Raw genomic sequence first — 14,629 nt, forward strand, 5'->3', positions numbered from 1 at the left:
CTGTTCCCTCAGGTCCTGCTGCTGTCACCTGAAAGCAAAGACGAGTGCTGCCTTTTCACTCTCCTTGTGACGAAGCTGTAGGCCACCATGAGGCCTCCTCTCAGTCTCCTTTTGTCTGTGTTGAAAAAAACAAGGGACTGCAACTGCTCCTCATACGTTCTGCTCTCTAGATCCTTCATCTTCACAGCTCTCCTTTGAATGCTCCCTAATAGTTGTGACCTTCTTACATCATGGAGCCCAAACTTGCACAAAGAGCTCAAGGTGAGGTTGCACAAGCATAGTGCAGTGCAGGACAATCCCCAAGCCCTGCTGGCCTGGTACATTTCTGGATTCAATATCAGCACCAGCTTGTAGATCAAACCAGAAGACTATTTAACAGTTTATATTATTACCTTTCAAATAGACCACAAAGAAGTACCCTTCAGTACAATATGTCTTAGTCCAAGAAGAGACTTAAACACAAAATTTTAACATCACAGTTGTCATAATCATGGGGAAAAATATCTTTAAGACAGCATCTTAATCATTTCTTAGATTTAAGCTATAGAGTTAAAATTTTAAGTCACTGTATCAAGCAAAATATTTCAATAACATACCAACTTCTTTTATTGTCAAAAAACAGTACTAAGAATAGTTTTTCATCTGATTTGGTCTGCATTTGTTCTCCAATCTTCAGTACATCCAAAGGTGGCACTGGTATAGTAACACCATTGTGATGACCAGCAACACGAGGCATTTTAGGGTCAATAATCTGTAAAAGAGAAGAAAAGAGATTTCCTAATTTTTAAAACTACAGTTTATGTATAAAAGAAAAAATAAACCCAACCTGTATAACACATTCCAGTATGAATATTTGTTTCTGCAAAGAACAAGTTAGACACTCAAAATCTGAATCAAGAACAGCTTTAAACAAGCTAAAAAAAAAACAAACAGAAAAAAAAAAAAAACAGGAAAAAAAATGTAACTTTCAAATACTTTGCATAAGCTATTTAATTATCAGAAAAGGCAACTCATTTTTCAGTGAATTGTATTGTGAAAATCACAAATGAAACTCTTTTGTAAGTAATGTACAGCATTAACAATTGCTCAGCTGCCACCAAAAACAGTGTCTGTTCCATCCACCCCCTGTCCAACAAACTCCTATTATTTTTCCAGCTTCTGCATTTGTATCTACCTTAATTTACAATAAGCTGGTAATGGAAGTCAACAAAAAACTAATACTGTAGAGAATTCATCGAAATCACAAGAACCTTATTGTCTTGACTGAGGTTAAAACATCAACTAATCACACAGAGAACTATCAGTGTTTACATAAAAGAGGGAAGAGAAAAGGAGCTTTTTGGCACTTCCTATTTATGATCAGTTTAAATCTAACAACAAAGTGCACCATTCAAGAGGCAATCAATCACAATATAAACATCTGATCCAGGTGTGCTTGGGTCACGCACTGAGGGGTGAAATTCATGCTCAGAACCTCCTCTCCAGTGGCTTTAACATGACTGCATAACTAAAGTACCTGATCTCTCCAGTATATATATGTCAAAGCAGTCATATTATCATCTAGTTTATTATATCAATAAGAACAGGCTGGAACTGCTGGGCTGAGGCCAATGGGATGAAGCTCAACAAGACCAAGTGCCAGGTCCCACACTTTGGCCACAACAACCCCAGGAAACACTACAGGCTTCGGGTAGACTGGCATGAAGACTGCGTGGAAGAAATGGACCTGGGAGGTGTTGGTCAATTCTCAGCTAAACATGAGCCAGCAGTGTGCCCCGGTGGCCAAGGCGGCCAAAGGCATCTTGGCTTGTATCAGAAATAGTGTAGCCAGCAGCAGCAGGGTAGTAATTATGCCTCTGTACTCAGCTCTAGTGAGACCACACCTTGAGTACTGGGGAGCATCTAAAGAAACTGTGACTCTTGAATCTGAAGAAGAGAAGGCTCAGGAAAAGACCTTACTGCTTTCTACAACTACCTGAAAGGAGGCTGGAGAGAGGTTCTCCCATGTAACTCGTGATAGGACTAGACGGAATGGCCTCAAGTTGTGCTGGGGAGGTTCAGGTTGGATATTAGGAAAAATTTGTTCTCTGAAAGAGTGGTCAGGTGCTGGAACAAGCTGCCTGGGGAGGTGGTTGAATCACCATCCCTGGAGATGTTCAAGAAACCTTTAGATGTTGTAATAAGGAATATGTTTTAGAGGGGAAAAATTGGTGGTAGGTTGGTCTAGGTGATCTTGGAGATCCTTTCCAACCTTGGTGATGCTACGAAAGTAATGAAAACACAGACTATTTCTATAGCACCAAATGCCCAAAGCCATTCAGAAACTTCGTAAACAGTATTTTCTCTACAAGCTGTTGATTTAAGCAGAACTGCATGTATTTCTCCTAAAAACACAGACAACAGCTTTAAGTTTATGCATACAATTCAGTGGATAAAATCATGCAATTTATACTATCAAGAATTTTGTTTCTTTAATAAGCTTCAGAAACAAACAGAATATTTCATACTCACTTTGTAGCAGAAAATCTCTCTAATTCTAACCCTACCAAGATGCCTGTCAAATGCTTATTCAGCTGATCCTTTAAACAATAACATACATTGCAATAACAAAGCCTAGTGAAATATATACAGTAATAGATACCACTGGCTCAATATCTGTCTGGTATTGTAAAAATTTTACAAATTAGAATTCATGGAAAAGCTATAAAGAGGGGCAAATTGATCCACTTTTACTCGTGGTAATTCATAACTTCCCTTTCAGGCTCAGCTCATTGATCAAGATTTTCAAACCATAAACAGTTTTGCTGTATGTATCAGTATGTCCTGATGGAAAACCATACACTCACCAGAGCTGGGTAAGAGGGATATCCACTGCATTTGGCCCAAACTACTTTCAGAGGCTCAAGAACAGATGTTGCAGCATCGGTCGAAATCCACATACTGCTATGACCAACTTCTGAAAATAAAAAATAATTACATGTAAGATTAGTATTTTAAAGAATGAAGCCTCAGACAAATCTTCTGCAGTTGTTTTCTAACCAATGAATCACGATAATTAGAAAACAAATGTATGCCAGTGACACTTTCCATAGAAACATCAATGAAAAACAGCATTCCTACCAGCTCTTTATATCTCAGAGATTTCAGTTGCACAGTATTTAGAAAGAAGACACTGCTTGATGGAAGTAGCTTTCCAAGTGCCAGAAGAAAATTTATTCCTAAATTCATTCTAATCTGCTCCTATTTAAAATAAGCAGTGCTTATTATGACATCTGGCATGCAAATATACATTCTGACATTGAGAAAAGCGCTAAAAGAAAATAGCTTCAAAACTTGCAGAAGTAGTAGTAGTGGGCGAAAGATTCTTGAGCTGATCTACTAAACAAAGAGGTCAGACATTCTCCACAGCATATTTTAGGTCAATTTCAAACACAGGCTTTCCACTCAATTAATAATAGTATCAGCATCCCAGGAAAATACTGTACTGGGAAGTTTAATCTTAGAGATTCACTGTCCAGTAACAAAAATTATCAAAATGCAATAATTCATAGTAACTTGTCACCACAACTTAAACAAGACATTAGATATTTCTGAAGCTAAAAATTGTTACAGGTTCTATTGCAGCTATATACATCAGACGCATAAAAGAACCAAACACAGTTTTCTACAGCATTTAAGACCTCCAACAAGTACTCAAAAGAACACGGGGATGTTTGTTATCAATTCCAGCAGGCTTGCTCCACTGATGAAACTTTTAATCAGTAGATTCCATTATATACAACCATGGAAATTACTTATTTCTACTGGTTTTTGTTTTTTTTTTTTTTAAATTATTTTTATTTTTTATGTTACTGAACTATGTAGCCTTGGGAGAAATGATTCTAGATCTATTTACTGGCTTATTTACTTGTTCCTTTCTACATATTTTTAGAGAGACTTTTTCAGAATTTTCTTTATTTTCTCAGTAAAAGCCACAATATTCTTCAGATATATAAAAACATAAAATAAAATGAATGCATAAGAATACATAAAGGCATTCTTATCCTCCTACAGCTGAATATATTAAGTGTTGGACACTATGGAAACACACATCACTACTAGAACAGTTTATCTGGCTTTATCTTAAAACAACTGATCAAAGTAATTTCTAACACCACGAAGAAAGTAATTTAAGCAACTTTCTATCTCTGCTTTATTAATATTAATATGTTAAGCATTCACATGGAAGCTAGACACAGTTTGTTTAAATTCATATCTGTATCTGCTACTTAAAAAACAGTGCAGGCCCCCTTTTCTGGGACAACTAATAGAAGAAACCAAAGAAACCTACATTATTCTTAACTGCAAAATTGATATAAAATGAAGAAATGATATTTTAATGCAGTCCTTCAGAGACTTCTCGGGTGTAAGAATAGGGAAGAATCTCAGAATATTTTCCTAGTAAGAATTTATTTCAAAAGATTTTAGGGTTAAGTTCAGTATGCTAGCACACATGGTTAGTACTTTTCTTTTATGCCATACAAATCATTTATTTCCTCAATCTGTAAGAGAGAACGCATTTAAATTTGCAGTCATGACAATGTACTCTAATGTTTTCTAAATAACAGTACTCCCAATGTAAAAACTAACAGTAACAGAATACCAAACACCAGACTTCAGAAACAATATAAAATAGTTCAAAGACAAGAATGTCTCATTAAACATTTCCTCCCCTTACATACTTTCTACTTCTTACAATATTTCAAAAACAACTGATAAGTTGTGCTTTTTCCATGAACATTCTCACAAACAAGTTCACAGGTTGAACTTTTTAAGGGTAGGCTGAGCAAAATACCCATTAGGTGTCAGCATCACAGGCTTCAAAACTTAAGATATTTTTGCCTTCAAAAACTGAGCTAAGAATTTCAGTATCTGCACAGCTTTCAGAAAGGACAGAGTTTTTTTTTTCTGTACAGCAGTTACTAATGAATTTTGTTTTAAACCAGAAACTTCAACCTCAAGTAAGAAAGCCTTTTTTGACTGAAATATGACCATAGTAGTTAAGAGTGCACAGTGCTGTAAGGTTGTTTTCTGTTTTCTTTCCTCCCAAATTACTTAGAGGCAACTTCGATGTTAACATTTAAATCTGCAGATGAATCCACAGACACTGAGCATATTTAAGCTCCAAAAATGCTGCTAAGACAATTGTGATTCCTCCAGAGCAGACAGATCACTCTTTAGCACAAATGATATACTGGGGAGCTTCCCTTTTATTGTCTAACTTTTAGCTGAGCAAAGTGTTCTCTGCTGTCAATGACTTACCAACTGAAAAGAAGACCACGCAAAAGATAAAGTGATTTGAATAAAATGACATGAAATGTTCCCCTACAATATGTTTCTATACAACCTGCTCCCCTCTCCACTCCTGCTCACCAGAATGAAATGACTGAAGGAAGAAACAGCATCTAGACATTGATGAAAAAAAAGTTGCTAAGACCAAGGAAAGAAAAAAAGTCTGACAAGGTGGAGAGATCAACTGGTAAACTGTGGAACAAAGAATTTACAAGCTGAGACAACAAGACAGAGAGAGACAGAAGCTAAGAACAGGAGAGGTAGATGAGAAGCTTGGATAAGTGAACAAGGAACACCTAGACAAAAGGACCAGGCAAGATTCAGGAGACAGGCAGAAGAATGCTCTGCCACTTTGGCCCCACAAATTCCCAATTCCGCAAAGGAAGCCAGAACATAGAAATCTCAGCACAGCCCTGTGTACTGCAACTGTTTATAAAAACCTCTGATAGCACACATCTCTAGTGTGCATGTATTACAGTGACTGCATCCATCAATCAGTGCAAAACTTCATCTCGTCATAATTGTACTATTACAACATACCATACCACAGGTTTCGAGACAGCATCTTGTAAATAAAACCAAAATATGCTTTGGACCTTGAAACACTGCAACTGTAAGCACTGTGTTTAGTCCTAACGCATGGACACTCCTGTCAAGCAGAATTTTTTGAGATAGTTTGCAAAGCACAGGCAGCCCATATTTTAGTTGCTTTGTAAAATCTAGGAGTTTACTAATCTAAGAAAATCATGGCAAAGTTCTAGTTGTGCACAGAACAGAAGCAGCACATTTCACTTCACTCCTGCTTCTGTTTATTCCTCTTTATCTGCCAGTGCAGACAGCGAAGAACTCAAATTAGACAGAATATCTATTAATATACAAAATAATGCTATTTCTCCTCCTTTTAAGCAGCTGTATGATATATCTGAGAACAGAGAAAGAACTAAGATCAAGGAGAGTTCTGAAAAAGCATATACAGAAAGCAGAAAGCATTAAATGCAAGGCTCCACAGGAAACAATAAGAAAAGCAAATGGAAAAAAACAAATCTTGTATAATAGGTTACCATACAAATAATAAAGATACTAAACCTGAGAGTAATGAAACAGCTGAAAACAGATCAGCTGCAAGAAGGACAACAAAATGGATGATACTGGAAGGAAAGAACACAATAAGACAAACAAAAAGACAGACACAAGCACTGGAAAGACATGAAAGAGTCCTGGTTACGTGGAGAAGAGCTGCAAGGTCAGAAACTAAGGACAGGCCTGCTAGACACAGCAAGCCTGATCCCCAGCATTCATGTAGGAACACTGTATTCCACAAACAGCTCTACTTACAGATGAGACAATTTATATCTTGCAGTGCAATAAAAAATATACAAAACACAAAAAAAGGAAGATATATTGCCAAAACATAACACATTCTATAAAATCTGGTTATTATACACTACACTCCTAAAAATTTCCACTTTTTTCCAACATCTTTTTTCCTGAATCAATGCAAACCATGTCTTACTCATCTGTCAATACAGAATAGTATGGAGGAGTAAGCTCTAAAACAAAAAGTTTAGGAAAAATGCTAACAGACCCACAAGCGGTACGGCAGTTCAGGTTTTGCTTGTATTACTGCAGTAACCTAAATCACTTCAAATATCACTTACTGATCAAAACTAGTATCTGCTCTCTTTTAAGTTCTTAAAAAGTTGAAAGTGAAAATCTAGCATTTTCTGCTGTGCTATCAACATCACTTTCAGAACTCTTAGATGTTTTTCAGCAGAGAAAATAATATAGTTAAACTAACAGACACAATATGGTTATAGAGCGTTATTAAAAATACAATCATTTATAGTTACCAGCTGCAATTCTTGCTGCTTTGGCATAGTTTCCATTTTCAATGCAAGATATCAATTCACTTCGATCCTCCAATGTGTGTCTTCGTATAAGTGCTGGTTTACCTTTACCACACTTCGGTAGGCTGAAACTGTAAAAGTATTAATACTATTACTCAATGAATTAACATAGCTCACTACAAATGAAGATAATGAACAAGAACTTAAAACTCCACAAGGGGAAAAAAATATCCTACCAATAAAAATTGAACAACATAAAAACTAAAATTGAAAAGTACTTTTACACACATAACCCACTAGTTATCAGCAAAAGACAAACAGCATTCAATTGCACCTTAACTTTTGAGCATGTATGGCCTGCACCATGTAGGAGCAGCTGCTTCGCCTCCAGAGTTACAAAGGATACTGGCCAAATGGAAACCTCTGCTCCGACAGTACCACTAAACCAAAATTATTATTTTCTTGCTCTTTTCATTACAAATTCAAACTCTTAAATTGTGAGAGCAATGTCTGTGCACAAAGTGAGGAAGCTGTGCTGAAGAGCTTTTATTGCGCATCTGAGTTTTCTAGAGGAGATCGAAGAGTGTGAAGAGCAACTAGAAATAAGTTGTATCCTCAATATATCACTCACTAGAGATGCAATACTGAATTTTTTTTGTTTCTGAAAACCTGTTTGACACAAATGCATTAAAACCACTCCCTTGAGCAATTTAATACAAAACATGAACAGATAAATGTGTCTTTTAAAAACAAAGAAAAAAAAACAACACATGAGGAACTCCAAGAAACAATTTTATCCTATACAACTCTACGTCCTGTCCTACTGTAACAAACTCATTTTTTCTATTACATATTTTCAAACTTCTTCACCTCTCTTATCATTGACAACTTAAAGAAGTTTACTGACAACTGAAAGAGGTTTACTATCACCTACCACATCCCTAGGCTGAGAGTACATATTAGCTACTATTATTCCATGGATCCTAACAAACGCACCCAGTTCCACAAACAACGCTCCACTGTCATGTTACTTCCTTCCTACTCTCATAAGTCCCAAACTGGAGACAGTTAAAAGGGATGCTCTGAAAGTAGTGCCTCCTATTTTATTACATTGATCCACAACGTCAGAGGTGGATGTCGTGGTACGACAGTAGAGATTGAACCTTCCTGACAATATTCCATTACATCTTATTGCTGTGTGTGACATATGGCAGCAGAGGGGCAGTCTGACATGGAAATGTACGTGAAGTTGTCATCAAATTCTTCCATGTGAAAAAAAAATGGATGCTTTCTTAATATTTAAGGAAACCAAACAGTGGATGTGAGCTCAGTGAGGCGGTAGGTGGCGCATTTCAGCAGTGGTGATAGTGGGACACCTCTGCTGGTGCAGGTTTTTATGAGTGGCATGCAGGCTCATCACTGGTAAAAATGCATAGCTTATAGTGGTGACTTTGTCGAAATAGGAGGTGTTGTATTTGTGCATTTTTGGAAGATGGTGCACCATAAGTGATGGAGAAGTACACATCACTGGTGACAGTGGTGACCATCCTGACAGCCCTATATTTTGCAAAAGACTGCACAAAGAGACAATGAATGCTTGGTATACAGGTACTATAATCACTGCAGAAACTAACCAGTGACCTGAGTCACAGATCAATAGTCTAGAGTTTCACAACTGTTGAATTTGCCTTCCCTGTGCAGAAGACTCAGCTATGTAGATTGCTCCTTCTCATCATCCCTACAAACTAAATATTTGCATTTTTGAGTCCAGGACTGTGAAGGTAATTAAAACAAAATTCTACACATATAAACTTGTGTACGCATCTATCTGTTTGTATTTATACTGAGCAGAGAAGTAAGACGAGCACAGTTAATAACATGTTCTGAGATCTGCAATAACCCAAATAGAATAATGGAATACCAGTAATCCTAGAAAGCAATTCAGATTTGACAGACAACTGAGAAAACTGAAACTTTTTTTTGTAAAATGTATGCAATTCTTCAACGTGGATCACAAACAGCAGAAAAAAATTGACAAATTCAACCTCAAATTTATAGTTGAGATTTAGTTTTACCTGGTGTTACACAAAAGACTGTTACTAGATGAAATACTAGATTCTGATGCACATCGGCGACGAGGTTCAACTTTTCTCCCTGCAGAATCATCTAATGCTCTCTCTTTACTGCTGTCTCCAAAACCATTTGAGAGACCTACAGAACAACACAAAAATAAACTGCAGCAAGCTGGAAACCACACTGTTTTCATGAGCAATTTTACATATACAAACATTGTGTCATTACTGTTCCTAATTAACTCTTACGTATTTTGATGTGATGAAAAAGAAAGAACGAAATAAAACAAAATACTTAAAAGACAAAAGTATTATAAATAGTAGGATCTTTTCATCTGGTTTTAAAAGTTAGGATGGAAATTTAGGTAACAGAAAAACGGTGAAGATCACAATAGGAAAAATATCAAATGGAGTATCAAATTTGTCCCTGTTTGCAATGTTTCCAACATGTACTTTACTAAAACAGTCAGCCTGCAGAAGTTGGGTAGAAAAGTCAAGGAAAAAGAAATATTACATATCAGTCAGATTTACTATGACAACAAAAGACTCATTTAAATACAGAATTACAAACAGCAATCAAGAACTACTGAAAATTATTTTCAAATACATCAAGAGTGGTAGGGATTCTCTTCCGAAGTTACTTAGTTCTTCCTGAAAGTCTTTTAGTAAATTCAAACTGACATCATAATGTCCATTTTCTGAGATCGAAACTTACTAGTATGCATATGATTTTATTTTTATTATCTTTCCCCAACACAAGTTTAGATACTGCATTTTTACTTCACAATTTTAATGAAAATTTAACAGAGAACTCTTGATTTGATGGGCTGTCATTAATCCTTCTCAGGCTTGCCAATTCAGAAAATGCTTATAGCTCATTAAGCTATTTGATTAAACAGATCACTGAAGAAGTTTTTAGTAGCTTTCATAAGAATTTTGTTTTCTTTTTTATAATACAATCCAACATCAACTTCAAAATATCAACAGAAAAAAAAGGCTGAAGACAACAGAACTAGTTTGCAAACAGCTACTGCAAGCTGCAGACCTCAAAGAGAACAGTCATGTTAAAATTTTAACATGAACTCAATTCTGACTGCACTTATTTTTTGACAATAATTAAAGCTTTCACTTAATATTTATGACCAGCATACTTCTCTTAATGCAAGAACGAACCCCTCATCGCAGCCGTACTATTTTTAGTCTTAAAAATCATTATGATTTTTGTTCATGGTTAATTAACTGATGCATCTTCACATGCATCTCTCTAAGGCACTGAACTAAAAGAAAATTAAGACAAAATTCCTTTTGTTTTGCTTCATTTTTTTCTACTACAAAGACTTCTGCAAAGAAGGATGACAACTAATAAGCTGAGCAAGTTAATTCATATTATACAGTTATTTCAATGTGTTCCCATTTAGTAACCTCACTCCCCCAGAGACATAGATTAACAATTGTCTTAATATTTAAGAGTTTATTCAGTAGTCTGTAATATTTAAATATGAACATTCTTTCTCACTGCTATTTAGTTTACATTACAGAATATTTAGAGTGTTTCTGAACTCCTATATTTGCCTTAACTTCCTATATAAGAAAAAAAAAAAAGTAGGACTTTAGTCCTATACTATGTGAAAAGACCTGTTGAAACAGAACACGCTTTATGAGATAGCTTAAACACCCCTGTAAAACTATCACTGTATGCTTTATACACTGTCCGAAATGAAAAACTGAACAACTATTCTGTGAAGATTTTTAAAAAAAAATCTCTCAGGTCTCTACAAACAGCTTTTCTATTTCCCAGAACATCAGGCTATTTTTCAAATGAGTTGCAAAAACTCACTCTTTGTTTTCATCCTGCCACAAGCCAGGCACACAATACTTATCATGCAGGCATCTAGTTAATGTACATCAGCTATCAGCAGAAACAAGTTAGATCACAGATTACATTTTAACTCCACGACAGATCAAGTAAACACTGCTATCAGAGCAAGAGCAGGGTTCACGTTCCCAATGGGCTAAGAAAGTTAAAAGAAATATATATTCAATGTCCTCAGAGCATTTAAGTGTTTAATTACACGTATTCCAAATACAACTTACACCAGTGCTATATATGTACATAACTAGGACAAAAAAGTGTCAGAGGTGGCTTCTCATTTTGATTGCTTCAATAAGTTTATGATCATGTTGCTACTTCCATGGACAGTTCAGCACCCTCGGTTCCTTGCAACAGTTTCTTCTCATCTGCACCTCCTCAAGAGCAAGAAATCTAACTCTGTGATCAACTAGTTTGCAGGCACACACTGGGAAAAGCAACCATGTGATTTCAGGACTGCTGATGTTGAGAAACAAGGAAAGCAACAGGAATATGCAACTACAGCAACAGAGACAGCTCTCTGCAGTCACAGTCCAGTTTAAACAGACTGCATCAGGAATATAAAAACTCATTTTACAGCAAAGTTCTTCTATTCTACAGACTGCTTGGCAACACTGGGAAAAAAAAAAAAAAAAGAAAGGAAAAAAAAGCCTGTTTTTTTCTGACAATCTTTCTCCCCTTCCCCCCAGACACATTTCTCTCTTGCTTGGGGAAGTATGAAAACCAAAGAACATGAGGCCATCTGAACGAACAGTTTTCCTCAACATTAAGCTGATGTCATTAAAGGCTTACACAGATCATGAGGCTCAGTCTATGCAATGTGCTCTTAAAATACTGCCTGCTTCTTACAATTTCTTTAGAATGGAACACCTCAACACTTCATTTAAGCAAAATACTCGCATCTTCTCACAGATGCAGCAGTTCCCAAGTGACCACATAACTTAACAGAGAAATCCAGACAGCAACATTTTTGTGCTTTATGATACAACCAATGTGCAAAAAATGAACAAATATACTACGTAGGTCACTCAAAAAGTAATGCCTCATATTTATTGCCATGGATACTATAACACATACAAAAAGCACAATAACGCTGATAGAACAAACTCTACACTACAAAACTCTTCTTCAACACAGTCACCACCATTAGCTATGAATTTTTGACAGCAATAAACAAGAGCGTGGTAAAATTCTACACCCACTACTGCTGTCACCACTGCTGAAACACACCACCACCACCTCACTGTGCTTGCATCTGCTGAGCAGTCTCCACTGTTGTTCAGCAAATGTCAATAAATGCCAGTGAGTACCATTCTTTTGTATGGAGGGATTCAACAACACACCCTTGCTTCATATGGACTTCCACTCGTGTCAGACGCCGTTTTGACAGACTGCTGCCATCTGTTACATGGCAACAAAATGCAACAGAATACTGGGGGATGGCTCAACCTCTACTGCCACACCACCAACATCCACCTCTGACATAATGGGCCAACACAATAAAATAGGAGAAGCTACTGTCAGAGCAAATCATTCTCTATGTATTCTGTAACCAGGAATTTGTCAGAGGCCTTGCAGGTAGTCCAGGTAGATGACATCTGCCGCCCTTCCCCCGTCCACCGTCACTCCATCACAGAAGTCCACCAGATTGGTCAGGCAAGATCTGCCCCTCGTGAAGCCATGCTGGCTGTCTCAAATCACCTCTATATCTTGTATGTGCCTTAACATAGCTTCTAGGAGGATCTGCTCCATGACCTTCCTAGGCACAGAGGTGAGGCTCACTGGCCTGTAGTTCCCTGGGTCATCCTTTCTCCTTTTCTGGAAAATGAGAGTAATGTTTCCCTTTTTCCAGACACTGGGGACTTCGCTGTACAGCCATGATTTTTCAAATACGATGGAGAGCAGCTCAGCAACCACATCAGTTATCTCTTTCAGAACCCTAGGATGGATATCATCTGGCCCCATGGACTTAAACACGTTCAATTTCATGAGGAGGACTTGGACTTGTTTCACTATTACAGTGGGACAGAAACCACTCTTCATACCCTCACCTAGAGGCTCATGGTCCTGGAAGACACAGGAAGCCTGATCACCCATGGAGACTGAGGCAAAGCACACACTGAGTACCTCAGCTCTTCCCATGTCTGAGGAAGCCAGCTCCCCATTACCTTTCTTCAGAGGGGGAACACTCTCCTTGGCCTGTCTCCTCCTGCCTATGTACCTGTAGAACCCCTTATTATCTTTCACATCCCTTGCCAAGTTCAGTTCTATCTGCACCTTGGCTTTCCTAATCCTATCTCTACGCACATTGACAACAACCCTGTATTCCTCGCAGGCTACACAACCCTGCTTCCACTTTCTGTACATTTCCCTCTTTTCTCTCAGTTTAAGCTACAAGCTACAGGTACTTGCACAGCCATGATGGTTGCCTGCCTCCCTGCTCGACTTCTTCTGCTGGGGGAGGAGAGCCATTGTGCTCAGAAGGGTGTCCTTAAAGAGCTGCCAGCTCTGTTCTGTACCCATGCCCTTAACGACAGTTTCCCAGGGGATCCCACTCAGCAGTTCCTTGAGCAGCCAGAAGTTTGCTCTCCAAAGCACAGGGTCCTAGCTCTACTTTTTTGCCAGGTCCGCATTCTTCAAAATCACAAACTCCAGGCATGGTCAGTACAGCCCAGGCTGCCTCCAATCCTAACCTCTCTAATGCTCTCCTCTGCATTAGTGAGCACCAGGTCCAGTAAGGCTTTGTTTCACCTTGGGTTGGTTCATCTATTACCTGGACCAGGAAATTGTCCTTGACAGACACCAGAAATCTCCTGGATTGTCTGCTACACGCCATGCCGCTATCCCAGCAGATGTTCTGATGGGGGATTTCAACCACTCGGATAAAAGCCTGCAGGTGTGTCACCTCCTGCAGCTGAAGCAAGAAAGCCTTGTCAACAGCCTCCTCCTGATCAGGTGGCCTGTAACAGACCCCAACCACCAGATGCCCTTAACTGGACTGATCCTTGACCTTATCATGGCAATCTATTCACTGCCTAACATAGAGGGCAACTCCACCACCCCTCTTACCTGTCTATCTCTTCTGAAAAGTCTGTAGTCCTCAATAAGGGTATTCCAATCATGGGATTCATCCCACTATGTTTCCATAATAGCAATTAGGTCATACTTTCCCAGTAGTGCCATGGTTTCAAGCTCCTCCTGTTTATCTCCCATGCTGAGCACGTTGATATAGAGGCACTTGCTGCCTTCCTGGAGGAGCCCTCCCTAGTACCTTACAGCCTCCCAAGGTTACATTGTTCCCACACGCTTCTCTGTCAATCAGTACACCCCCTTCCCACGTATCTAGTTTAAAGCCCTGCTAACCAGCCCAGCCAGCTTGTTCCCAAGAATATTTGTGGCCTTTCTAGTTAGTTGGCTCCTATCTGCCATCAGCATTCCCCCTTTCTCAAGGCTGCGTCCCAAGCCATAATACCCAAAGCCCTGAGTACAACACCATTTACAAAGCCATT

At 38.1% G+C, this 14,629-nt stretch overlaps 1 protein-coding gene across 10 annotated transcripts in view; it reads right to left on the bottom strand.

Moving 5' to 3' along the window:
- Nucleotides 1-14,629, bottom strand: part of BRD1 (bromodomain containing 1) — a 57,571-nt gene that overhangs the window by 2,006 nt on the left and 40,936 nt on the right. For all 10 annotated transcript variants that reach the window (XM_031614673.2, XM_090136563.1, XM_090136611.1 and 7 more), the window contains 4 exons: nucleotides 9,254-9,389; nucleotides 7,182-7,309; nucleotides 2,847-2,956; nucleotides 597-751 (listed from right to left, as the gene is read on the bottom strand). In XM_031614673.2, coding sequence (XP_031470533.2) covers nucleotides 597-751; nucleotides 2,847-2,956; nucleotides 7,182-7,309; nucleotides 9,254-9,389 — 529 coding nt within the window. The remainder of the gene's footprint in view (nucleotides 1-596; nucleotides 752-2,846; nucleotides 2,957-7,181; nucleotides 7,310-9,253; nucleotides 9,390-14,629) is intronic.

Source organism: Phasianus colchicus, chromosome 1 (assembly GCF_987193195.1).
Source record: "Phasianus colchicus chromosome 1, bPhaCol1.hap1.1, whole genome shotgun sequence".
In the NCBI taxonomy this organism is placed as follows: domain Eukaryota; kingdom Metazoa; phylum Chordata; class Aves; order Galliformes; family Phasianidae; genus Phasianus; species Phasianus colchicus.